The sequence below is a fragment of the Hirundo rustica genome, chromosome 19 (assembly GCF_015227805.2).
Source record: "Hirundo rustica isolate bHirRus1 chromosome 19, bHirRus1.pri.v3, whole genome shotgun sequence".
NCBI lineage: Eukaryota > Metazoa > Chordata > Aves > Passeriformes > Hirundinidae > Hirundo > Hirundo rustica.
Genome location: NC_053468.1, coordinates 7672874 through 7700830, shown reverse-complemented (window position 1 = coordinate 7700830; position 27957 = coordinate 7672874). Strand labels below are relative to the sequence as shown.

Sequence of the window (27957 nt, the reverse complement as noted above, 5' to 3'; positions counted from 1 at the left end):
TCTGAAACCTATCTGAACAAGAAGAGAGCAGCAATTAAGATGTGATTGTACAAACTCCTCTCATGAACAGAAGTATTTCCAAACAGCTCACTGGGCTGGAGCTGGAACAACTCTTGAGAAGATCAGCCAAAGGGGACATGCACAACATAATGGGGAATGTTCAAGAAAATCCCATGATGGGCACAGAAAGGACAGTAAATACTGTTCCTGGCTGTGTTAATAGTGTTCCCAACTGAAAATGTTGGTGGCAACGGAGACCATGGAGCTCCCAGCAGAGCTCTGTCAGCTCCCAGGGAGAACCTTCTCCTGGCTTCTGGACCCTGCCATAGAAGCTTCCTCAACCTCATGTGTTTGTGAAGAAGTTTTGGGGGGTTTGGGGCAAATTTCTGGCATTGAAACTTGTGTCAGTCTCAAGTTTGTAGGACAGTACCAAGATGAGCTCCATCGGACAAACAGCATTACATCCAAGAACCAGTTTCACCTTAAAAAAACTAAACCCAAATACTGTAAGGATGCTTAGAGCTTTTGATCTTTCCAAAAGACTTTAAATAAAAAGAAGTGTGAAGGAAACAGGGCTCCATCCATCTAACTATAAAAACAATCATAGGCAGAAAATAAAGCCACTATTGTAATTTCAATGCTTAACAGCACAAGACAGTAAAGCAGACAGATCAGGAAGTTACATTTTAAGAAGACTCTAAGTTAAATAACCAAAGCTGGCTACAGGGGTTTATCACCAACAAGGTCTGTGACAGGTAAGAGAATAAATTAAATTAGAAACACAACTTACAGCCTGGTTTCATGCTTGACAGAGCACCCTAACACACAAAGATCGTGCCACTGACATGTTTGTGCACATGTATGCACTGTGCCAAGGACAGCCAAACTCAACCTACTGTACAGGGAGCTATAAGCACATAAAATTTGGGGGGCTCTGCTACTATATTGAGAAGAGATCAAAGCTGTTTTTCTAGCCTCACTGGAGCCTGAGTTTCAGCCTAGTTCTTGATTTTCGGTGTTAGTTAATGGTCAAGATACAGGTCACATTTACTCTCACAAGCAACTCTGCGATGTGATAAGCAAACCCTTCAGCAGCAAAGCTCAAGCAAAGAAAGGCAGGAAGGCTGCCCAAGGCTGAACAAACAATGCAGCAGGATTTTAAAATTGCATTTAGATTCACCGTATTTCACTGCAAGAGCAAACACCTTCAGAATTGACTTGGACCAGAAAAGAAAGATAAAGAACAGGTGATTGGACTCCTGGTGCAACACTCTTCCCCCAAAAGCCAAAATTTTAGTGGAACTTTACACATTTGCTCATTTTAGGTGATAGGCAGGTATGCTGAACTACAGTAATTACATCTCAGGGAAACAATCTCATTCCAGGCTCCTGAGCAGTGCAGGCAGAAGCATCATTATCCTTGAGCATGAGGTGAATTATTCAAAAATACGGGAGGTAAATAAGGAACTGCCTGAAGTTTCACCGTATCACAGTCACAGTGTAGAAACTTGTGTTTTACGTGGCTTTCATTACCCACATCTGAAATAATAACCACAGAGCAGCTAATGAGCTTTTGTGCAGCAGGTTTTCCGAGAAGCCAAGAGGAACCATGACCAAGTTGAACTCATTTCTCTTGGCTTTTACTAACCCATTACCTGGATGGTCGGACAGCATCCGGAGTAGTCCAAGTAGACTAAGCTCTGATCCTGCCAGGGAGGTACCTGGTCACCAGCCTTTCAGAAGGCAAATGGTAGCAGTGAGTAACTTGACTTCTGTCCCATGAGTATCTTAGGATAGCCCAAAGGTGAGAGCAGCCGATGGCACTGCTCTCAGAGATGTGACATTGGCATCGCCACTCTCCAAGCACCTCTCACAGCTGAAAGGAAAGCCACCCAAGAGGATTGCAATGAAAGATTCCTGAGCTTTTCCAGCCTACAGGCACCTAAGGAGTTGTCTATTGGCCAGTGTCACTTGGATTTGCTGTTTTGAAGAAGAAAAGTCGCCTTGTTCTAGTCAGACTCCCCAGATAAATGCCAACAACTTCCAAAAAAACTCACTGAGAAAAAAGTTCCAAGAAACAGCAAACCAAGGGTACAGATCTCAGGTATGAAACTGAGAAGAGTTACACAAGAGAAACACACCCAACAGAACAAACTGGGTTCTTTCTACTCCAGCCCTGCCAGTAGCTGCTGATGCCCATCAAGAGGCCACAGGAACTCTCTGAATGTCACTACCAGACCTCAAACCCAGCAGCTCACCCAGAAGCCAGCGATGAGGAAGGCTCTTCCTGCTTGATCCAAGAGGATCTCCCTGTGCTGCTCTGTCCAGCACAGACCTCACATGTCAGGACTTCTATGACTCTTCCTCCTCTCGCTGGGACCAGGCTCCAAGACACCACAAGCAGTGAGCAGGATCCCTTCCACTCGAGTTTTCCAACTTTATAATCCCATTGTGTTCATTAGCTGGCTCATTCTTTTCGGATTAAATGGGCTTCCTGTAGGTCACAGTTTCCAGGGCTGAACAACAACTTTTGTAAATCACACAGAGCATCCACTAAACACACATCTTACCCAGCTCCAAATCACTGCTTTCCCTTTGCCTTCACAAAGTCTACACATTAACACCACTACGGCAAACTTGGTGCTTAGAGTTCTTTCTCATCCCATCGGTTTCAGGGCACCAGTACTTCAGAAGCCAAATTCCTACCAGCCAAGAGCTGGAGAGGTTAAAAGTTTAACTGAAGTTTCAGCCTGTTCACAGGGCTCTTGTTACTGTGTCAATGAAAGCCATGTGTCCAAAATCCCTTGAAGCACAAATGGCTTCTGCAAAAAGAGCACGGATTCTTCCAACTCTTGGAAACTGCTGTAGGAAGGAGTGAACAGAAGCTTTGTATGGTACAGAAGCAAGAAAACCCCCTCAAGAAAGCTCTGGAAACTGAAGTGAGAGGAAGAGAGCACTTGCTCTGCAGCATCAGCAGGAACAGCTTTCTCTGCAGGATCCCTGACAACACGCTCAGCCTTGTGCTATGCTCAAGTCACATCCACTGAACCCATCCATCCCCTCACTCCCTCCATACCTTTCAACCTCTCACAGCACTCCAGTTGCTCATTTTTTTACACCAGGCAACTGAAACAAAGGGGAAAGGAAACTTGCATCTAAAGGGGAGGAGGGAGAGGAAGGGAAGAGCAGCTCAGTGTGAGAAGCAGCGCTCAGTGAGTGTTGCCCATGTATTTCCTACTCCCTGCAGAACCCTTTTGTAATCTGGCTGCTCCCAAGGCACATGCCAGGCACCACAACTGCCAAAGGACACAGAAATGCAACAGCCTGTTGTGTTGCCATGGGAATCAGGAGACAAGCAGCTAATTGATAAAATGGAGGCACACTAAATTGCAAAGAAAGAGGAAGAAAAACAACAACAACAACAAAAAAAACCACAAACAACTGCCAAACAACACCAAAAAAAAACCACCACAAAACCACACACGCAAAACCCCCCAACCAACCAATCAAACAAACAAAAAAAAAACAACCAAAAAAACAACCAAAAAACCACACACCGAAAAAAACCCAAAACAACAACAACAACAACAAAAAACCACCAAAAAACCCCAAACCCACAACCAACCAACCAACCAACAACAAAAAAATGGGATTCCAGAATAGTGTCTTGTCTCAGGAAGGAGGGAGAAATCAGCACAAACATTATATTTACAGAAGAGCTTTACAGTGCCCCTAAAAGAGATCTTTTCCCCCTTCCATTTTAATTTTCAGAGGTGTTTTTTTCTGCCCTCAAACATCACAAGACGGCCTGACATGCAGCACAGAGTTGCCCACCCACTCCTGGCTGCGCTTCCTCTCCGTGGCAATCAATAAAACTTCTCATCCACTACCCAGCAACAAAAGGTGCAGCAGCCTGGCAGAGCTGCCACTGCCACGAGACTGAGGACACTTCACCCTCATGTCACTGGCCCCTGCTGTAGGAGGCACTAACCTGTGACAGAGCAGTGAGTTGTGCAGTCTGTGAGCATCTCAAAGTGCAGCCTTGCAACCAGACTGATTAAAAAAAACCCCTTTTGGTACCGGCTCTGCTCCTCCCAGCCCAGGCAGGGCTTCAGGACACTCCTGAGACCAGGGAACTGTAATGCCCGTTTGAAGCCAAGATTTTGGCAGCTGGAAAACCCTACTGCTGGCCACAGGTGTGCCAGCTGAAAGGAATAACATCTGGTTTTACTGCCACAGGGGTTATGCAGCAGCCCTGGAGGCGATAGAGCAGCCTGGCTCAGTGCTCAGAGGGTGAGGCGGGGGTGACAGTCAGACACTGCAGCCAGTGCTCAGGGCACCAAACATCAGTGGTGGACGATTCTATCCCATCCAAAGCCCACCACACTCCTCTGGAGGACAGCATGGTCTTGTTCCTTACAGCCACATGACTGCCAGCTCCTGGTGCAGTGGTTTTTACTCATTATTTACACTGTAGTTACTGTAAGCTTCTCTGGGTCTGCAATGCCATTCCATCTCCAAGCACAACGCTGCAGAACTTCACTGATGGAGAGCAGAGCTCCTCAGAGCTTCCCCCCAGAGGAGGACAGTCCAGAGCATCTGCTCCCCACCACCTACAGCAGCACTGGGCAAGAGAGAAGGATGCACAGCCTGCTGCACCTCCAGGAGCTGCCACCTGTGCAGGGAGACAGGGATTCCCCCCTGGCAGCACACAGGCACAGACAAGGCGCTTCCCAAGGGAGAAGGGCTGGTGCCTGCTGCCTCCACAGCACCCACTGATGGTGAGGCCTTGCCACACGGAATTTCTAGGTTCCCACATGGGGATTTGAGCTTCTCAGAGCAACCCAGATTACATAAATATGATGCTGTTAGCAATCAAGTGAAAGCCAGCCCATTGCCACATGGAAACTCAAATAATCGAGCACAGCAATGAAGTCGCTGCTTTCTGCAGGATTTAGCATAGCCCTTTCAAACTGCAGGATGAGGCAGAAACAGAGGGAAGAGGTGCCTGGGAGAAAAAGCAATACTTTGCAGACAATAGCCAACTGCCTGGCAGCACACTGTGGGAGGAAGGAGCCCCAGAGATTTATGGCTGACTTGGAAACAACGACTGAAAGCTCTGCAAGTTCAAAGCTGAAAAGTTGGGGCCGTGATCTGGCACAGAGGCAAGCAGTGCATCTGGCACCTTGAAAATCTACTGCTGCTCCCAGGAATAGCCCCAATGGCATGGAGATTACAACTTCAGCATCCCCTTGTTTAGCTCCTTCGAACAGAGGAGGCATATCCAGAAATAAAACTGCAATGAGGAGGAAAACAATAAGAACAAGAATTATGAATGAGAAGCAAAACCGAGTAAGGACCATTGCAAAGATGTCTTGCACTGAATGGAAGGAGATGCCCATTGAGACAAATATTTGCTTCCAGAGAGGCAGCTGGGAAGGGCAGTGAACCTCAAACAGACATCCCAAACAAAGGCTGTCTTATAAAGGTCTCATTCAAGATGCTGACTGCTACAAAATCTGCTCTGCACACATTCTTGGTGCCTGCTAGAGATGGGAGGGATGGAGAAGCTGGGGGGGTTCCCAGCTCTACTAGATCAAATTCAGTATAATTCTGAAAAGAAACAAACAGCAAAGCTATATATTAATGTGTGAGGATTTAAAGGGTTGGTTTCTTTCCAAATAAACAACAGTATTCAATGAAATATGCAAAGCAGATTGGTTTTGGCAGTACAAGGCACAAGGGAGGCAAGTGACTAGCAGAAAATGCACAAGGTTTCTTTCACTGAGGGATAATTATCTTGCAGCATATGGATGGATCTATTCATCTCAAGACTGTAGTCTTAATTGTTATGTAATTATTATTTTTAAAACCATATTCTTTCAACATTCACTTTTCAATACTCTATTTAACATTTTTCAGCCTTAAAAGAGGGCCTATAAATCACTCCTCTGGAGAAGCATCGTTTTCACCAAAAATAAAGAGAACAAAAATTTTAACAGCTTTGCAAGTTTTACAAAGATTGGAGCAAACATATCTTCTTCCTCAGCATGTGCCACCCCTCATCTCTAGAAATAACATACAGACACATTTGCAAAACTGGAATTTAATAAATTCCAGGTTAGTATGCTAAAGTAACCCAGGGTGTATTACAAAAATAACAGGCTGCATTCTTCCTTAAATAACAATAAAATCACTTCAGCTAGAAAATATTCCACATAGAAGCATTACTCACTTTACTCACCATAACTCATTCTGAAAAGAAAATGCAGTTTTCCATTCAAGCACGCCCTTAGCTCCTACGACTCCCTATTTTTTGTCCCACTAGCCAGACTGGGTTACCTCGCACAGACCGCTGCAAGTAACGAAAGACTGAAGGGCAGAAAGGAGCATTAAAAGCAGCCCAGGGTAACCTGTGAGATGGCCCCGAGAGCAAAAACACCAGCTGGGGAAGGGGGAGATACTTACAAGAAAGGCTCCAGCCCGGCACGGGTTGTTTCCTCCCCGCCTGAGTGTGGCACAACTCCCTGCGAACGCCCGGCTCACGCTCGCACACGTCCTTGGCTGCAGAGCTGCAGTCAGTATGCTCAGCTCTCCGTAAAACTAGCACTGAGCTGATTTCTTGGAGGCTTTTCCTTCCAAAGCAGCGTGGGGAAGCTCGAGGAGGAGCTCAGCCTAAACCTGCCGTGCCCACAAACCCCAGCACACACACACACACACACGTGTGCACAGCTGTCTGCCGTTCCTTGGGTGTGCGAAGCTGTTAGGCACAAGTGTGGTTTGGGGGCTGCTGCGATGGAAGTGAAGACAGCTGCTCTCAGTGAGCTGATCCAATGACACAGAAAGAAAAGGAGGCAGACACAGGTCTTTAATAAGACATTTATAAACGATTTCCCAGGCAGAACCACTGGCATTAGCACAGAGAGAGCAACAGTCATGGGACTGTTCTGAACTGGAGAAATTTATCTTGAGCACCAAACGCTGTAAAGAGCGGCCAAGTAAAACAGAGCTTTCCCCCCACCAGAAGAAGTAATTGAGCAGCAGGGTTTTGAAATTTCACAGCCTTTTCACATCCTGGAATTTTGCTTGGGCATCATTCCCACACAAAACCCACTTGGATGGGCTCAGGGATCATTCCTACAGCACCAATTGAGTTGAGTAGCCAAGCAGGACACTGCTCAAGCAGGTGCACACAGAAAGGCCACTGACTTACTCATTCAAAAATGATAGCATTAGCTCAGTCCCAACCAAATGTACAATAGAAGATACTAAAAAAAGAGCCTGGCTTTATCTGGAGAGCAATTACTACTTTCTGATCAGACTGGAGCCAGTTTAGGGGATCCCAGCACCTCCCTGTACTGGGGACAAGACGCAGGAGAAGTTGCTATGGGAAAGAAAAGTTAAATGACAGGAGACAGTCCAGTTTGACTCCACCTTTGGCACAGACTACCTGTGGGCACAGTATTTACTCCAGCATTATAACCTCTGGTGTATCCTCAGAGTGCTCAGTGATCTGCCCACCCCAGCCAGGTCAGGCCAGCTCGAGTGCAGAGCAGTATTTTCCCTGCTGTGCCACTCATACCTGTGCTCCCACTGCACTCTGAGCACTGCAGAGGCCCACACTCCCCCAGCTCAGGCTCAAACCATCCTTTATCTGGTACATTTGTGCAACTGGAAGCTGCACAAGGCAGTGAGTGTTGTGCTGGCACCATGGAACCTCCCCATGAGGGCTGGACCTGTAACAACACAGCACAGCAGTAAGATCTTCCTCACTCCTCCTCTCCTGACAGATAACCAGTTCCCATTTCCACCTGCTGAATCTCAGAAATATTTCTTTGGTACCACCACAAGTTTTTCTCTGAGTTTCTAATTCTACTTTGCTCTGCTTCCCTCTGCAGGAGTTGGGACAATCTTCACAGCAAATGCTCTTTACAAGAGCTGCCAGCCTGCAGCCACAAAAGGTATTTTTCCTCATGCCCTGTCTGCAGCTACTCTTGAGGGGAAAAATACAAAAATGTAACACTTGACATACAAGAATGAAGGAAGAAGCTTTGCTAGCTCCTCACCTGCATGCTCAGAGGTTTTCAGTGTGACCAGCTATGCTGAGAAACAAGAGTCTGACCCACTGGGATGGTACCAGCACACAGACAAGCACTGGGCTTTCTTTCTCCCTTGGATGTAGTTTTTGCCATTCCTCAGTAGAAACACGACATCAATATAATTGCACCATCTCTGGGTCATCACCTGAAAGAGGGAGATTCCAGGGGCCATCTGCAGCACCCCAGGATCCCAGAGGAATTAGAGCAAAGACATCCATCCCATGACTGCCAAGCAAACCTGGGCACCATCCTGGGCCTGCACTGCACTAAACACAGCCTTGATTCATCACTCCATCAGCCATTTATTCCTCCAGCCATACACAAGCACAGAGCAGGCTCCAGAGCACACAATGCACTGATTGTGCACAGCCCCACGCTACGCAGAGCGCTGAGTTTGTTGGGCTGGCTTTGCTTTGCCCCATCTAATAAAAAGGATATTTGAGAGCAGATTAACACTGAGTCATCTACTTCATTCCAAATACCTGGCTTAAACAGCTAAGTATGCAATTCAAAAGGCAATGAGCTATACATGAACAGGCATCGTTTGCAGAAAAGCCAAGTCACCTATTTGCAGTGGATGTCTTTTTTTTTTTTTTAATAAACATGACCATGATCCAGATCTGATCCTAAAATATCAGCTATGATACAACCATTTACCCCCACAGCAAGTGTTCTCAAACCCAACAGATCTAAGTGAGCACCAGAAATGACACCTTACAGCATTCCAGGAGTGATGGTGGGCAAAGTGAGCACCCACCACGGAGGGGGGGAAATTGATGATGCAAAGTGAGAGATCACAGATAAAGCTTGGGAACTGAGAGTTGAGCTGCACTGAAGACTGAGCACAGGGCCCCACGAGACACCCTGAGCTCACGCTGTGCTCCCATTCCCAGTACACCTTACTGGTATCAAAGAGTCACATGTGGACTGAGACTCTCCCTCATGCCACTTCTTCAGCGCTTTATCAGATGATCAGTTTTAGGTTTTTATTTTCTGAATGCCCAGCCAGGACAGAGTCAGTCACTGAGGCACTGAGGATGATGCCCCCAAGCCGTATTTGGTGTTCAGAATTTTCTCAACATCTTACCACCTTAACCTGAAATTCTTCTGTTCAAATCTCCATCAAACCCTTCTCATTTCTGGCAAGATTTTTTTTTTTTTTTTTTAATGAGCAAATATATCCAAACAAAATATTCTGTAGAAAGTATTTCTGTGAAATTAGTTATACAGCAATACAAAAGGCTCCTGTCATCTTCAGAGACATGAATGCCAGAGAACTGTGCAGATTTAAGTGTGAAATAAGACAAGCATGTGCAGGACAGAAACTTACCCTACAGCTCAATGACTGCACAGCCTCAGCCAAATTCCAAAGGCACTAATGTTTACAGACACAACACTTCAGTAAGTGGAAAGGATGAGGGGAAGTGGCATCAGAGAGGGAAGCTGCTGCTCCTGTGCCAGGACTGGGAGGACAAAAGGCCAGAAAAATCTGCTGGCCAAGATAACCTCCACTTTCACCTCTGACTTACAGGATGACATGAGCAAGACCTACTTCTTTAAGTTGTCTTTTGTGTAAAACATGGGTACTACTGACCTTTGGCACAGCCTTCAGGCTTTACAGGAGGTGGTGAGGCATTCAGAGTCTTGAACAGAGAGGTTTCATGGGTGCACAGGAGGCTTATAATTACAGAAAAGTGAGAATGACTTACAGCTCCTGCTTGGTAGGAAATCCTCAGGCAGATTGGGACCACTCCTGCAGCAGAGTTAACTCCTGCCCTACAACTGGAGCACTGGCAGTGCACTACTTCACATAAATTAACTCCTGAACCTTGGTGCAGGTTTGGCTTTTAAGAGGTACTCATGGCTAAGTTCATCACTGCCTTCCTTCTGAGGCCATTTAAAAATCCCCACTCACAAACATTTCCTTTCTCACAAAGAATTCTGCAAACACATCCACGGAATGAAGCGCTCTGCTGCATCCTCCTGTCCACAGTCCAGATGCAGCACACAGGACACACATTTACTGTGCTGGAAAACAGCACTGCCAAACACATTTTGTAACAGAGAGACCATCAACTGTATTTTGAATAGAGCTGCTGAAGTCACAGACAGCTCTATTTTGACAACTGTCATTATTTTAGAGTGACTGTGGTGATAAACAGTGTTTTCTTACAGATCTCACTCCTGCATAAAAACTAGTTTCTCTCTTTTATGGGAATAGGATAATAATTTACTTACTAGCATCTTCATTAAAAAGTAAATATCCTACTGAACTTAACATAAATAGAGAATAATATTTGTATTCTAAATATTTTAAGGCTTTTGTGGAGATCAAGTCACCTACTTGACTGCTTTCAAGGAAGATGCTCACATGCAGGGTCGGTGTGTGATGGTTAATTCCAACCTATGGCAAATATTATGTACCAACAGTCAGATTCCACTTTAACCCTGCAGACTCTCACCCCAAATCCATCTATGCCAAAGGGAATCTTTCCTTTAATTTCAATGAACATTGGCTCAGGCCTTTAATGATTAATCTGCTCTTGCTGGATTAGTGCAATTGTTGGAGGGAGAACATGCAGGAGCAGATCCCACCCCGAAGCTGCCTCCCTACTCACAACCACAGTGCTGCTACTGCAGAGCCACACCAGCCCAGCTGAACAGGATTTGGTTCTCTATATTCCAGCCTCCATAAGCTGAACATCTGTGGGAAGCAGATTTTCTTTCCCTGCTGTTCTGTGAAGAGCTACAGACAGAGAGAGCAGGAGGGTGTCTGACCTCCATATGCCTTTGGTGTGTGCTCACGCCTCATCCACACTGAACGAGCTAAATATTAAGGATTAACTACATAAAATCCTTCTAAGAGTATCTAATCATTAAGACAATTAAAATCAGACTCACAGTTATCTCTACGTGTTACCTGTAAAGCTGATTAAACAAAGATGGATCCAATGCCCTTTTATATTGCTTGGAATGCACAGAATCACTTCTTGGGGGAGGAATGCCACCAAAGGCAATTCTTCCCTTCAGGAGGGGAGCCAGAAAGGGTGGAGGAACCACCACCTTCAAAAACCTCAGTACAAAAGGTATTTCAGAGTGCAGGATGGCAGCTCACGAAAGGCACGTGTGAGATGAAGACAAGCCCTATGTAAATAGTGGTTGGTCCACAACCAAGCCAGAAAACTTTGGCATAGGATATGCCATGAGGGTGAGAACAAATATGCAGGGTCTCATGACAGCATCTGTGCCCATGAGTGACTGGATTTGTACCGAGGGACACAACCTCCACACTTCAGTGAACCCACAGCAGCGATGAGGGGACGCACTCAGGCTCTAATGGTCCCTCAGCAGAGCTGTTCCGTGGCTGTTGCAGTTCCCTCAGCTCCTCAGGAACTCCTCAGCTGTACCTCAGCCCTGGATCCGCAAAACAGCAACTCTCATTTGCAGTTTTTCCTGTTCAGCCCTTGAAAACAATCCTGTGTTCCTTCAGACACCTGTTAACTCCCTGACCAGGTGGCTGCCTGTGCAGAGCTGGATCCTGCAGCTCTGCCTACTGCTGGAGTGCTGATCTGCTGACACTGAGGCATTCCATCCTCAAACACCTCCCTGGCACCTCAACCTCCTGATTCCCCAAGGAACCAAAGGCACTGTGTATACAGAACCATCAGCATAAAGCAAGAGCTCCTCAAACCTCACCCACACCACCAGTGCCACGTTTCCAGCAGGATCACTAATCCGACCGCAGGGCTGCAGCGTGGATTGAACTGAGGACAGCACTCAGATGGGAGCTGACAACACCCAGCACTCCACGAGGCCTGATGCAAAATAGCAAAACCAAATGTTTGCTAGAAATAATAGCAGCCTCTGGCCTTGTGATGTGGGGGCTTCTCAACACCCCAAGTGAATATGAATCAAGAGGCACAAAGCCTTTGAACAGACAAGAATTAGGTCCCTATGTCTGTGCCAGTCAATCAGCTGCTCTGGACATCACAATCCTGTTTCTTTTGTTGCAGGCAAAACAGTGGTTTAGTGTCTTTAATATTTATTTGGGAATTAGAATTAATAGATTAATACAAAATCAAAGAACCTCAGCAGTTGCTTGCAGCTTTATAAAAAAAGCCTGCGTTAAGACTCTACCAAACCATCAATAATTACCTGAGAACAACCTCCCCAAGTGCTCTCTTATTGCTGAGGCATAAATTCCCCAGGAAGGACACCATCCCTCCCTCTGTTTTTCACCACAGAAAAATCTAGAAGCAACAGAAATTGCTTCTTATTGCTATGCATCCAGCCAATTTAACTTAAAAAAACATCCTGAGAAACTTGAGGGGTGAACGACTGATTCCCAAGTGAATTTACCAAGATGCTGCTGTTAACACTGTGGCAGGTAAATAAAAAGGAATGAAGATTTTCCTCTGGGAAAGGCAAGAGCAAGGCAGTAAAGGCACAAGAGAGCTAAGGTGGTGGTGAGATTTAGGGTCCTCCAGCAGAATTGAGGCAGGTACAGATCAAAAGAGACTTGGCCACAGAATTGCTGAGTCTCAAACGAGAAGCAGCCCTCGGAACACAATCACATTTCTAAAAAAGAAAATTAAAAAGAAAAGTTAACCCCTTCATGCAAACTCAGCCCTGGGGCACAGCAGTAACTGTCCCCCAGGAGGGACCAGCCCCAGCCCATTGCAGTACCCAAAACCCAAATACAACTAACTAGGACCCAATACCCAGCTCAGCCTTATCAAACCCTCATTACAGCATATTTTAGTTTAATTACCCTATGGAGTCAGTCATCCCATTCTTTTTAACGGCCCTGGGAGCGTTTCTGTCTGCTTCACTCTTATTTTTAGTGAACAAAAGCAACACACAGTGCTTGCACAAGCAGATATTATGCCAACATTATGAGCTTTGTGCAGTTATTCTTCATCAAAAAGAATGCATGTACACTTATATGAAAACAAGAAGGCATTGCCTCAGCAGGCTCTCAGCAATATGCTGTATAGTTTAGCTATCAAAGCATCATTTTTGGCAATAAAACTAGGTAACTGCTGAAAAACAGTTTTGATATTGTTAGCCATGCCTAAATATGAAATTCATGTGACAGCCAGTTGCACTTGCCCATTCAGAAAGACAGGATCCATCTGTAAAATCCAAGGTCTGCGCTGGATTCTGACAGGATGCACATAAGTCTCACAGAAAATGTAATAAGTTTGGGCTTTTTTGCCTCCAGCACTGAAGTCTCAATGTTGCCCAGCTCTATCTGCAAATACAAATATTTCTTTTGTCCTGTGTCTTTTGCTAGAATTTTTTAACTGAACAAGGGATTTAAGAACCATAAACAAACACTAGAGCCAGCTGACAGCCAAATGAAGTATGAAAGGCAAATTTCTCCTCCAACCACGTTACTCTAACACTGCTCTGAGCAGACAAAACCCACTCTGAAATGTGAATGCTTCTCTTCCCAGCAGCTTTCACCTGTTCCACCAGCTGGAAGGGCTCTGTGGGCCCATTCATCACAGCTTCCATTCTCTTTCCATCTTGCAAAAGCAGGCTTTTCCAGGAGGAGGGTGGGAAAGAAACAGAGACATACGAGCTTTGTGACAAGAAATCCAAATTTTATATTGAGCCCTTTGCCTGTGACCCACACCTTTAGCACAGAAACCTCTCTTGAATGTGGGGTCAAGAGCAGTGACTTTCTTCACTTGAAACGTGGGAAATAAGCCAACACATCTGTGGGAAATCTTCTCTTAAGGCAGCTAGAGATGAATTTTCAGTGTGGTTAAGGAAAATAGTTACTGCAAAGCAGCAGAACTTATTTTTTCCATTGTTCCAGCTTTATAGGAGAGAAGAGAAGGGGATAGCCAGCATGGACACCATGCAAGGCTAATTTCTTCCAGGAGTCCGTGCCAGCTGCCAGGTCCCCAGTGACTTTCAGCTGAACTAGCAATTTCTGATTTTTTAGAAAAAGGCCACAAGCACAGCAAGCCAATGTGCCTAACTCAGACCACCAGCAAAAAAGCTCTTTTACCTAATGGCTCTGTGCAAGCACCAGCTCAGGTGAGGAGACACAACTCTTCGCCCAAGGAAAGTTCAAAGAGGACATTCCACGAGCAGAACTGACACTGAGTGTGTTTTCAGGGAAAAGGACTCTGATACAGCGTGTGTGACAAGCTGGCTCAACCTGACTGCAGCACATCTGGTCTCTAGAGAAACCCGCAGCCACGAGTTGTGAATTTCTACAGACATGCATAGACAGCATCATCCCCCTTTCTGGAACATAAGATGTGAGCTGTCAAGAGTACATGGAAATGCTGGAGAGGAATCTCAATGCCTGGGAAAGGAAAAGAGGAATGAGAGACAGATAAGAGGTGCTTGACTTTGTACAAAAGAATATGAACAGAACGCTGGGGAAAAGAGAAAGGAGAAATCAAAGCAACTTTGTGTATTTCAGAGTAAGAATAAAGGGAGGTACCTCCACTTGCACTTGTGCAGACAAGATAGATAAAACTTATGGGAGGGGAAGAGGATCAAAGAGTGAAGCTTTTAAAAATTCATTTGCAGCTAACGACTCTGACGTATCTTAGGTACAGCTGGAGAACAGGCATCTTCTCTTAACACACAATCTGAAAGATTTAATCCTCATTTGGGCTCTTTCTGAGCCAGCCCCAGTCCCAGAGCCAAGGAACATCTCAGAAGCAACAGACCAGGCAGTGCTTCAGTTTAATTCTGTGCTTTGTTAGATTTATGGCTCTCTTCTGGGACTACATTCCAGGATTTTGAAACTTCTCTCCTCCACCAAGGTAGCAAATTCATATAGATTGGTGTTGCAGCTCTGCATTTTGTAACCCAAACCACTTTTTCTTCCATCAAGCTCCAGAAAATGCAGATGTCCCCTTTGGCTTTCTGGCAAGAGGCAGGTAAGCGCAGAGGCAAGAAGTAAGGCAGGAGCTCAGGGGCATGTGATGAATTTTTGTGGAGTCAGGAAAACCTCGTCAGCCTCCGAGGAAGCACTTTCAGTGCACAAACACAGATCACAGAGCTCATGGTTTCTACAGGGCTTCCCAAACACCTCACACAGAGAATCCTTCAGGCAACTTTAGGGCCTCATAAAAATTCTAGTGGCCCAGATCTGGTCAATCCCAGGAAATGTAATAAAATCCAGCTTCCACCAGATTCTCTGGCTGCAGACATCCCCAAAATTCACATCAGTGCCCGCTATGGTTAGGGGTTTCACTGATGTGGACACTTTGCTCTGGAATAGCATTAAACCACTCTAACACACAAAAAAAGGAGTATTTTCTCTTTTTTCCCTGCCAAAAGCTGAATCCCATGACTGGGCCCCACAGCCAGCACAGATGCTGCCACTCTTAGAGAAGGGCACTTGGGCAAGCCAGCAGGATTTTGGGATGCACGCTTTGCTCGCAGATTATCTCTGGAAAGCAGAGGAGCAAGAGGCAGCTGGCCAGACTTTCAGAGAGAATTGCAGGAGGAAGAGCAGGTAGAGGCCATGCAGGGACACAGCAGCAGCTCCTGAGCAGGGCACTGAGTGAGACGGTGTCAGAGATAACACCACAAGCCCCACCACTGCTATCCACCCAGCCCAGATGTTTGACCCCTCCGTGCTCCGTTCTCACCTTGCAGGCAGGAACGGCTCAGTGCTGTGATTGCTCCAGCAGCTCCACAATTCCCAAAAGCCTCCAGCACCACCCTGAGAGCCAGAGGAGCAGCAGCACATCTGTCACAAATCCTCTCCCCTTCTCCATGCCCACTTTTTGCCAGGAATAAAACTTAGAGCTTCTCTAGCAAAGGCCAGAGCCCTTTAGGAGCCGCACAGGTCACTTGGCTGCACAAGCCTTGGTGACAGATGGCTGGAGCTGAACAAGGCACAAAGGAACTCCAGCAAACAGGGCTGCATTCAGCCAGAGGTTGCCCTGACCCTGCCACAGACTGACCCTTTCATACCACAAGACATGCACCAACTGTGCCTGCTGAGATGCCACTACAAAGCCTCCAGGGGAAGAGGGGCCTCAGATCTTTTCCCTCATTCTGATGTTTTTCATGTGATTAAAATCAGTTGAAAGCAACTCCATGGCACACTGCAATTACGAATCCAGAGCGAAGCACCTTGAGAGAGTCACAACAGGGAGTTACTCAGGCACATCACTGAGTTCAGGTTCATTTCTCAAACAGATGAGGGCATGGAGAAACAAGGGGGAAATTCAGAAATACAGGGTCAGAAGAATAACTTCAAAATACAAAGCCAAACCTATTAAACTTTTTCCTTTGTCAATTTATGCTTCCCTCTAGCAAAAAAATAAAAGGATACTTCAGTATCTTAGATTTGGGCACGAAATAAAGAAACCTTTCTAATATTAAAACCCATTCACACGGAACTGCAACCCAAACATTGGTTAATATCCACACACAGGGCCAAGGCTTCAGCAAGGGAAGAGCAGCACCTTTCCAATCCGGGTAGTGCTGTATCACACCAGAGGACCTGGAGCTCTGCCTGTGACCTCAAGCAGCGATTGGCCCCCCAAACAAGATCTTGCAGATATGCAAAAAGCCGAGTCAGAGAGAGCTGTGGCTTTTACAATACTGCTTGAGGAAAGAATCTGCAGTGGCAGAGGTTATGCACACACCAGTGGTCAATGAAAAAATCCATAAGCAAAGCACAGCCCCTGATGTGTAAGAAGGGAGCAGTCAGCGGCTCAGCAGTGAGTCTGTGTGTGAACATCCTGTGCAGAGGCTGTGCCTGAATCACCATCCCAATGTGTCCAAGCAAAACAGGAACCTCAGAGAGGGGTAATTTTTTGTTTTGATTAAATAATTAACACTTCTGCATTACTCTGACAAGAGACAGCATTGTCTGGTGGCCCTCATTTTGCAACATCATTATCCCGGACTAATTTGTCCGAGCGTTCTAAAGCTAATTTTGACCAATATTATCCCCTTGATTAAAAACACTGTCTGAGAGGTAAAAGGCTTTCCTGATTCTGCCAAATGTTTTGGAGACTGAAACACAGAGCAAAGTAACCAGGCATGTAGGAAGAGGTCAGAATTATAAGGACAAGAGGTTGACAGATGTAAAGAAGCAACCAGTGACCTTCTCAAATGAAAGCGTAATATAGTGACAAGTTTTGATAGGATATACATCATCCTGATGTGTTTCCCCAGAAGTAAGAAAAAGCCTTTTTAAACAAAGTAAAAAGAAAAACAGGACATACAAAACTCCCATCTTGAATATTTACTGAATTATATGTAATAAAAACATAACCTACCAGCCAACACGCCACAAAAATGAATCCTAAGCAAAACATACCCTCAACTGCTTTTGAAGTGTTAATTATACTGATAATGGCAGTCTGCACAGCCTATGTATACACTGGATATAGATCAACAACAGCAAGGCATGTGTAGGTATGTGAAGGTAAATCATTATTCAAATCCTGGGGCTTCAAATGATTCTGTTTAAACAAAGGCACTAATTTGACATAAACCACACAGGCCAAATCACCTAAAGTGCTCAGTTATTACTCCTACATCCTCCCAGGCCAACAGCAATGGCTCCAGGGCAGCGTTTAAGGTGATGGGGGAGGTTCCCATCTGCCTAATTAACAGCCCTTCCATGTCAGTGTCTGTACAGGCACCTCTGCCAGCCCTAAACACCAGGGGATCCATCTGTCTCCCACTCACTCCACAACCTGCCTGATTTGGGAGGAGAGGGAGCCCGTTCTTTGACCCTGTTACACTGGTTTTCATCCATCCACCCACACACAGACGGGGAATTTCCCATCCCAGGAAACACCGCTCTCCCACTGCCTCCCAGCCAGGCAATCACCTGGCTCAGCTCCTGCCCCTGCATGGAGCCCTCACCTTCCTTTGAGCCCGTGGTGACAGCAGCTGCCGCGGTCCCTGATGCTCGTCCCACTGGGCTGGAGTGCTTCCCAGCCCTGCCTGGGATTTTAAGTCCACTTGGTTTCAGCATGATTCCTGTCTCCTGTATCTCAGGCTCCTGTTGCCAGCGTGTCAAGAGCTGTCCTGGAGTCGCTGTTCAGGCTTCTTGATGGTGCACCTCTTCTTCCATTGTCACACACCTGGGAGAGAAGGGCACAAAGAAATCACATGGAGGGTGAGGGGGAGAGCATGGAGCAGGCTCCCAGAAAGCAGTGCCCAGCTCTGTCCTCACAGCCCCAGAAGAGTCAGAACCTTTCACTTCTTCTCCTATAAAACAAGGGAGATCATTTCCCTCATCTCCCATCTACATGTTACTTTTTTTTCTTTTCATCAATCTCAAAGTCCTGGGCCAAAGCTGAAACTTCCCTGAGCCGTTAAACAACAATTTAAACACAGTTTGGGATTTGAGTAGCTGAAATGGTTTTGCCTGGTTTTAAACTCTAAAGCCTCAGTTCAGCACCTGCCAAGCCCCTGTTGTGCTGTCAGAACCCTGACAAAAGGCACCACCTTCCATGCCAGCCCTCAGAGCAGGGAGAGCCTCTGCAAACTGGCAGGGAAGAAAGGGTGGAGCCAGCGTCTGGTGCCTGAGATGAGGTTTTCAGCTCCTTTCCTTAAAGACAAACACAAAAACTTATCACAGAAAAAAAAAAAAAAAAAGGGCATTTGACTCAATGGATTTACAAGAAAATTTGAAAAAAAAAAAAAAAAAAAACCCCAAAATCCCCAAATTTCCTGAAACTTAAACATAACTCTACCAACTATTCATTAGTGAAGTCACAGCCTTTCTTTATGTCATTCCCATCCCAGTATGCAAATGGAATAAAACCTCCAAATTCCTTGCAAGGATGTTGCATCAACAAGCACAATTTTATGACAAGAAAGGAAAAATAAAGGAAATGACTAAGTTGTTAAAAAAAAAAAAAAAAAAAAAAAAAAAAAAAAAAAAAAAAAAAAAAGCAAGCAGTAACATTCCTAATGGATAAAGAAAAACAATTTGGGATGTGGAGGAAAGAAGGTGGCAGCAGAGTAAGCCAAGGACAATAAAACAGCAAGGAGAGCAATCCAAGGACCAGCCAGAAACTGGGGACACTGCTTCCTGGGCAAAGGAAAGGAGGCAGCACCCCTGAGAATCAGTGCAGCAAAGATTTACAGATGCTGCAAGGAGGGAACTGCAATAATGGGCTGGGAAATGATTAAGGCATGAGTAAGGACTTGAACACAGGCTGGGTCAGAGCGAGCCGGGGGCTGGCAGGGCTCCAGGAAAAGCTGCAAGCAGACACAGAGGAGGGAAAACCGCAAGGAGAATTCCAAATCTGCATTCCCGAGGGCTCCCAAATATCTACCACTGAAGCGCAGTGGGAGTCAGTCATCCTACATCAGCTTAAAGAGACAAAGGAAGGAGGGATCAGCAGAGAGCCTGGGCAGGGAGCCTGAGCAAAAACCTGAGGGGTTGAGGACTTTTCTCCAAGTGCCCTCAAAGGTGTTCAACACCTGGGGTGGATTCAGACACCTGCAGATATTCACCTCACACACAAGTCAGAGGCAGGATGCTCCAGTCACATCACTCACAGCAAAAATAACAGACAAGAGCAAGAAACTCTTCTTAAGGAAGAGAAAAAACAGCCTTCCTGCAACAGAGCTGGTGAGGAACAGCTGGCAGAGCTGGACAGGGGGCTGCAGCTTCCAGCTGAACTGAATCTGGAGGTGAGAAACATCCATCAGCCAGGCTCCTTTTATCTGTCAAGCCATCAGATGTGGCAGCTCCCACCCACTCCATCTCACGGGACACATTTTGCCCTTTGATTTTACAGACCAACTTGATTTCTAGCTCTTCTGCTAGCAGGTGATGTGCTCTACCTGGAGATCACAATCCATCACCTTCAGCCTGAAAGTCTGTCCTCTTCACATGGCCTTACTCCTGAATTTACTCATTATTTGTGCTTCCACACAGCTGGTTGAATTAAACAGAAATGTGGATAAGAAAATAAAAAGACACAGGGAAGGAAGAAACAAGAAGTAGAGAAGAATTTAAGCAGGAAAAGGTGCCAGAAGAATAAAAGGATTTTACAGCTTTTCACAATCTTCTGTTAGAGAATGTCTCTGGACCCTTAACTTTGCAGCCAGAACCACATAAACTTCAGGAAACAGTGAATTTAGTGTGTTCCTCTATTTTGTTGCTCATCTTTGAGGAGACAGGAACTTCAGTTCATTCTCTCTCCACGTCTCACTATCCCTAAAGATCAGCTGTCTGCTCCCATCACAGGATATGGCGATTTTCTGCTTCTTCTCAGGACAACTGGATATTTTTACACTGGGGAAAGAACCAAGAGGAAGTGCATTCCCACCAGATAAATATTTCTGCCAGAAATCTTTACACAAACACATTTGCTTTCAACACACTAATGCTAAAACCAAATGAGCTCCACAGGCTGCTGATCACGCTCCCCTCGGAAGAGACTGATGCTTTTATCCTGAAATACAACCACGGCCACACTCACTGGGGTCACATACAACAGAGTCAAAACCTTCTCAGGTGGCACTGGGAACCACAGCAGCTCCCCTGCCTGGCTGTGCCCGCTGCAGGTCAGCTCATGGGGAGGCTCTGACAGGGCCAAACTCATCCATCCAAAGTGTCACCGTCACAAGCTGCAGGCTGGCCACAGCTGCCTCAGCACATTCGTCACCACACAGGGAAATAAGGATGAACAGGAGTAAAATTTACTATAAATGCGGTTTGTCAGCACTACCCAGATAAAAATAAACGTCTGGGACGCTTTTGAAGAAGCCTGTGCCTGCTGCTAGGGACAGATACTCCTTCTCAGTCACCAGTTTCTCCCCCACTTCAACACAAGTATGTATGAGCAGATTTTTAGGAAGCTCTGAGCACAGAGCTCTGCCAATGACAGCATTAGGTCATCTTCACCACCCAGGGCAACGCTGCCTGAGGCATCCCAGTCCCACATGAGCTCCTGCCCCAGGGATGCAGCTTTTATGCTGCAGGAGTATCTCTGGCCTGGGACACAGGCCAGTGTCTCCACAGGGCATTGCCCCGCTCCATTAGAGATAACAACACGCTCTGAGCTGCCACACAGAACCCTCAGCTTCCCAACGGGCTCCATTAGCAGAGCCCTCCTGAAAAATCTGCTACCAGCAGCAGAGCTGAACACAGGCAAATATGTGGTGTAAGAAACACAAGAGCCATCTCTCCTCCCTGATACTGAAATCAGCCAGAATAGTCTTTAAGCTCTATCCAGAAACTTCTGGGGAACTGAAAATTTTTATTCCCTGTGTTATTTATCATTCCTACTCCCCATCTCACCTGGACAAGCTGTGTGCTTTGATTTCCTGCAAAACTTCAGGGAAATGTGACTTTCCCCAGATACACTGTAAAGAAAATGCCATCTGCTCCTCTGGATACTCCAGTGCCACCAGCTCTGCTTATCTTGGTTTTATTTCTTGTACAAGATATGACAGACAACAAGCATTTTCTAGATCTCTTGCTAGATTCTTCCTGCAGTCCTTCCACACTTGGATGAATGGTTCTGTCTGTTCCCACAACCAAGAAAAGCATCCCAGGAATGCACAATATGAAGCCCTGCTTCAAATGACCAAAATGTTCTCCTCCCCATCATTCCATCAGAAAAGGGGACAGCTGAATGTGAGTCACATCAGCTGAGAATCAAAAAGAGGAACTGTCTTGGGGTGATTTCAGGAAGATTTTTTTTTTCCCCTACTCATCTGCTTTATGCCCAGAAATGCCTGTGGTATCTTTAGGAGGAAGCAGGGGCAGGGTTGGAGCCTGGGAACGCCGGGCTCTGTTCAATCTCTCTCTGCAGCGTGCTCTGGACAGTGTGGATCAGGGATGCTGCATTGTTCCTCCTGTTGGATTGGGGGTTTTGCTAGCTTGAAGCAAGAGGGTTTTTCCATTTCCTCCCCGAGCCTGGAGGCTGTACCAGCAATCCTCTTTTGGCTGTTTGGCTTTTTGTTTTTTTGTTCCCTTGAAGTGTTTTTAGCTTGGCTCGTTCTCCTTTTTGGCCCATGTGGAGAGCCAGCAGGACCACCCCAAACGCGAGACCTCAGAGGAGCTGATCCAACATGAGAAAGGACATTAAAACCCACCAGCTTTGGCTGCTGTGAGGAGGAGACCCCCTCCAGAAATTCAGCAGGTTCCCATCTCCTCTGCTCTGGGCTGCTATGTGAACTCCTCTTCCCCTTCCCAGAGACCACGGGACCTGACACCATTCTGCTTTCCAGGCCACTTCCTCAGCCCAGGTGTTTTCCTTCCCTGTGTGGGTGTAGGTATAAGGTAAGTTCCTGGGATTTCATATCTAGCATTTATTCAATCCTTTTCTGTGCCTTGTGGGCACTGCCCTCCAGCCTTTTTTTTTTTTTTTTTTTTTTTGAGTTAATAAACAGTTTTTGGGTGTTTTCTTCTACTTTCACCTGCTAGTATCAATTTCTCTCATTGGCAGAAGAAATGGGAGTTATTGAAGCCCTTCTCTCTTTGGAGGAAATGCTCATTCCAGAATGCATTCTCCAGAAATTTGTCTCCAAAACTGAGACAGGAACTGTTCTCAACTAAGTACAGATGTACAGCCAAGAAATACAAGGAGCAATCTATCTGGATATGCCTGGCCAGCATCATGGATAATTGCATCAGAGCAGCACACATTAAAAACAAACTGGAGGTGCTTAGAGTCAATTATTTCATAAATGTGGTAGAGAAATAACACAAACCAAGGACTGGAAGAAAAAGTATTTGGCAATAAAGCTTATCCACAGCTTCTCTGCTTCATCCATCCCTCTTAGCCTTAAGAAGGCACACGAGTACCTGCTGGCCAGATGGAACAACATCCTGCTCAGGATGGGCATAAGCAACAAAGCAGACACCAGCACACCCCCAGAGGAAAGCCCTGATGGGTAAACACAGAATAAGGATCTCTTCACCTCCACTTACTGAGTGCAAGCCACAGCAACACGTTTCCAGGCACCAGACTGAGCTGGCCTGAATCCCATCCTGTGCCTGGTGCTTCCTTCTGGCTGGATCTGGATGTGAGAAGTGTTTACCCAACAGGACACCCTGGGCAAGGCACAGGGATTTCAGTGTAAGAGCAGACCCACGTGGAATTCCAACCAGCTGTATCTGAATGCTGCTCCAACAGCTTGGTCTAGATTTAGGTTTCTAGGTTTAGGTTTAGTAATTTACTAAATTCACATGTAAGAAATGAAAGTTGACTTTTTTCAGTCAGAGATGCACACACCTGTTCAGGGATGGGAAAAAAAAAGGTAAAGAACAGCATTTAGTTATCAGACTGAAGGAAATCAACATTATCATGTTGTCCAAAAGTTTAAAGATAACAACAAGGCAGAAAAGCAGGACAACACTATTGTATTTAATAATTTTGACTTATGTAAATTACCAGTGACTTCAAAGACAACTATTTGGATGGGGAAAGGTTACCACAAGAAAGTCTCTGTTTTTACCTAACCCCATCTAAGACAACTTTTTGAGAATCAATTGCTTGTGCCATTAATTAAACACTATTCCATCTTTCCTCATGTTTATGCTGCAGATGAGGAACACCAGGATTTGGCATGCAGCACATCTGTAAGCAGAATTTCAGCCCATTTCAGGGCTCTCACATGGCTCAGTCTGCACAAAGACTCCTGCAGGAGCCTCCAAGATGTTTCCAGGTTTCACTCCCTGCTCTCTGTCATTCTCTTCACAATCACTGGGTTTCATCCCCTGACCTCTGTCAGACTCTCTGGGACTCTGGATGAGAGCAAACCCACCTTGGAGCAGCCTGAGAGGCACCCCTGCTTCCCCTCTGAAATCACCACTGCTGAGGGCAGAAACCTTCAGCACCAGGCACTGGAAATGTTCAAAACAGTTTGTGTCAACACCTCCCTGAAAAGAAAATGCTAGAGAAGAATTTGATCCCCTGATCACTGGAAGAGCTCTGCACTCACCTCAACAGCACACAGAATAAAGGCAAAAAGCTTTCAGAGCCAAATCTGCTATTCCTTTATTAGGCCTTATAGAAAATCTTTACTGGCCTAAAGACATCAATATTTTTTTTTTCTAATTTAATTTATTTCTTGTTTCTGAGCATTTGGTTGCATCCACTCCATATTTCTAAGCTTTTCTGCACCTTCCCCACTCCCAGGAAAATGAGATTTTCAGGCAGCAAAGCCCCATCTCCTGGAGTTCTTGCTCCTGGATATATTACTGCCAAATGTCCCATGCCAGGGACAAGAGCAAGTAAAGATTTGGTCCCCCAGGCTCACAACCTCACAACACTGACCATGCTGCAAAAATGGGTTAGGGATTTCAAGAATAGAATTTTGCCTCGAAATCCAAATCCAAGGAACAGACTTGGAGCTCTCAGTCTCGTGTGAAAGGGACAGGAAATGAATCCAATCAGAGACAGGATATGATAACGCCAAACTGCAGCTTTGCTAATAGAGACAGAGATTATGCTGAGAAGAAAAGGCAATTTTATCTTTTAATTCCTTAAGATGCTCCATCCAATCCAAGGTAATTGTGCCATCGCCTTCTCTTTCCTCTGATTAGTTACTCCTCTAACGAGTCACCAGAAACCCATTTCTGAAGCACGTGGCAGATTAGGAGTAAATCCTTGCACTTAACTGAAGAACAGAGGAAATGAGACACACTCATTTTTAATTAAGGTCACACTCCTCTTCCAGGAAAACCTTTCCTTCTCCCATAGAGGGAATGGAGACAGAGTCCTGCAGGAATGAAAGGAGCATGCTGCTTCCAGTTACAAGCAGGGAAAACCAGGGAATCCTGGTACCCTCTGTCAGCATCAGGTTTTTTCTCTCTTGCAGTTGAGAATTCAAATAGGTTTTCAGACAAAGCTCTGTTGTCACTACACAGTTTCCCTGAGAAGTGCTGTTAACCTCTAGAGAAGATGTGTTTAGCCTTCTTGCTCATGCAAGTTTTGTAATAATTAGCACAGAATGCCAAGAGAAAGCCTAGAGGGGTTTTATTTAAAAGCTCAGGTATTTTTAAAACTAATTCTAACCTCTATGATAGACTAAACATCCTGTGATTTACTTCTAAACCCAGTTTTTTTAAAGGAACAACGTGCAAAAGCCTCCTGTTACATTCTAAAAAACCACAATGCAAATACTGAGGCAAAGTGCAGGGAGAAAAAGCCAAAGTACATTCAAGGAAACAATCACATAACCTGTGGAGTCATTTATGGGCTGGATGAGCTCGAGCTCCTCACACTGCCAAAACGACTACTGAGGACTGAGACAGTGGATAGCAATGATTCTGGACTAATTGCAGAGCAAAACTCTCTCTAATTAGTGGGAAAAATCCCAGTCATGGTGTTGGTTCTGCACGAGTTTCCGCTCCCTGGAGCTCAGCCCTGGGGGCAGTGTCCCTACAGAGATTTATTTGGGGCATGACACCGAAGGTTGCAGGCTCACAAGGGAAGGGAACAGAACGTACACAGAGGTTTCACCACTGCTGTCCTGTAGGTCAGTTCAGACTTGATTTATCACCACTCTAGTCCATTAGAGATTTCTCTACAATTCACGAGGCTTTGACAAAATCCAAGTTCCCTATTCACAGAAATTATCTTATTTGTCAAAAACAGCATCTGGAAGAGAAACACGAGGAGAGCAAGCCGAGTGCAGGAAACGCAATGATACATGACATATATATTCCATGATAATGGCTTGGCATTTTTCTACTGGAGAAACAATTTCTTTAATTAAATATGAGCTGTACAACAACCCCGCCATGCTATGCATGCTGTGCAGAGCTGCAGAAGGAGCTGAACTTTTGGAATTCCCTAGCTTCTGACTGCTGATTTAGCACAGCACTAACATTCACTCTGGCACTTTATCTGTTACTAACTGGAGTTTTGATTAATGCATAGATTTTAAGTTGTGCATTTCTATAATCTAACCTCCGTCCTGAACTTTAATTATGAAACCAAACGAGGACCTGGGTCCCTTCTGCCCTGATTTTTATCCCCTTTTTACAAGGCAGGCTCTGCAGACCAGCCTGTCTGATGGCACTGCAGTTGTACCACTTTACACTTGCAGATGATTTGGTTAGTGAGACTAGGATGCAACAAGTTTCTGGTGTACCTTGGGACACGCTGGGCTTGCCCCTAAAGTCCTCACTGTGCTCCACTGGTGCTGCCCAGTGTCTCCACACATCCCCAAGTGCACGAGGAAAAGGCACCATGCTAATGCAATCCTTTTTGTGATGGGAACCTGCTCATCCCAGCAGGAGCCAAACAGAAGCCTTGCCCTGGGCCACTGCAGGTGTAACATCTGCTCCAGAACCTCCTCAGAACAACCCCAGTGCAAACACCAAGGGAAACCTGACCCTGCCTCTGCACAAGCTGCCAAAACCTCAGGCAGGGATGCAGGATAGGAATGTGCAACCCTGCCCCTGCTGCAGCCCCTTTCCATTAGTTATGAAACCACCGTACAAAGTATTTCATTTCCAGCAGTTTCAGCCTTTGCTGCCCAGGAAACCCCCCATCAGTTGCCAGTCCAGATTTATTCAAGCCAACCTTCTGCCCATGCACCTCCTGTGCCCTTTGCACAACTCTGACACCCTCCCATTGTGCCCAGCTCCCAGGAGACAGCTCTGCCCTTTGTCTGCCTTCTCTGTGCCATTCTGAGCAAGCAATGCCCTCCCTCCTTTGAGAAGTCCTGAGATACGAGACTCACCAGCTCCTGGCTCATCCCAGCTGACCTTCTCCAAGCCTCCTCACTTGGATTCAGTCTGTTCCAGACATGGGCAACCCAAAGTGCATGATGTCTCACCAGGCCAGGGACAAACTTTATGCCAAGTACCATGAGCTAACACAATCTCATTCCTCCAAACAAAGCAACTGTTCCCAAAAGCTTAAAGAATAACCTGCCTTCACACTCTGGGTGTTGCGATACAACAGGAGGGAAGCTGAAAAGTAAATACAGGCTATGGTAGAACCAGCTGGGTTGGAAGGGACCTCTGAAGATCCAACCTCTAATCACCCCATAGCTAAGATCCAGCAGCGACAGCCAGGATTCCTGCTTCCCCCTTCCACAGTGGTCACTGATGTCCCTGCTCCTTGCAGACACGTGCTAATAGCACCAATCTGTCAACTGAGAGGGGCAGAGCAGGAGGATACACCACTGGTACCTCTTGAAAGATCTGAGCTCACCAAACCAAAGACACTCAGCAGCAGCAAACCCGCTCTCCCTCTGGGACACCAAGTGCAAACCCCATCCCCTCTACCCACACAAGCATCCTGCTCCCTGTTCTGATGGCAGCAGCAGTGCTGGACACAGCTGCTCCCAGAAGCATCCTCCTCCTCCCTGACACTGACACATCCACACAGTTCTCACCACAACCAGGGTGCAGACAAGGAGAATTGGGAGAGTTTGCTTTCAGTCAGTATGTGTTAATCAGGGAGTTTCTTAATTTACCACCTGTAACCTCACTCATCTCACACACCCTTCACACAACTGGAGTTTGGATAGCTCATGGACTTTAAAGTACAAGAAGGAACACATCTCATTGAAACTACACCCCTATCATATTCAAATTACATCCCTATCAATGAACAAAACCATGATTTTGGCAAGTTATAATATTGACAGATAAGGTCCAATTTGATATGTTATCTCCTCCTGCCACACAGATCCTTTTTCCCCACACTTCACACCCTGCCTTGCAAAAGCCAATGTTTACTTTGGATTGCACCACACGGAGAGAGGGAAGATCCCAGCTCACAGCCTCTGGGCACCAAGCCACACCAGCTCCAGAGGATGGCTCCTAGTGTGTGGGGAGGTTGGGGACTGCACTTTCTGCAGAGTGAGAAGATAAAACCCCACCCTGTGCAGTCAGATTGCACAGCAGGTGCGGAGACTG

At 45.9% G+C, this 27957-nt stretch overlaps 1 protein-coding gene across 5 annotated transcripts in view; it reads right to left on the bottom strand.

Annotated features, from left to right (window-relative positions):
- Positions 1-27957, bottom strand: part of CLIP2 (CAP-Gly domain containing linker protein 2) — a 91973-nt gene that overhangs the window by 41585 nt on the left and 22431 nt on the right. For all 5 annotated transcript variants that reach the window (XM_058423029.1, XM_040082601.2, XM_040082599.2 and 2 more), the window contains one exon: positions 17970-18190. In XM_058423029.1, the coding sequence (XP_058279012.1) occupies positions 17970-18081 (112 nt within the window). In that variant the 5' untranslated portion in view covers positions 18082-18190. The remainder of the gene's footprint in view (positions 1-17969; positions 18191-27957) is intronic.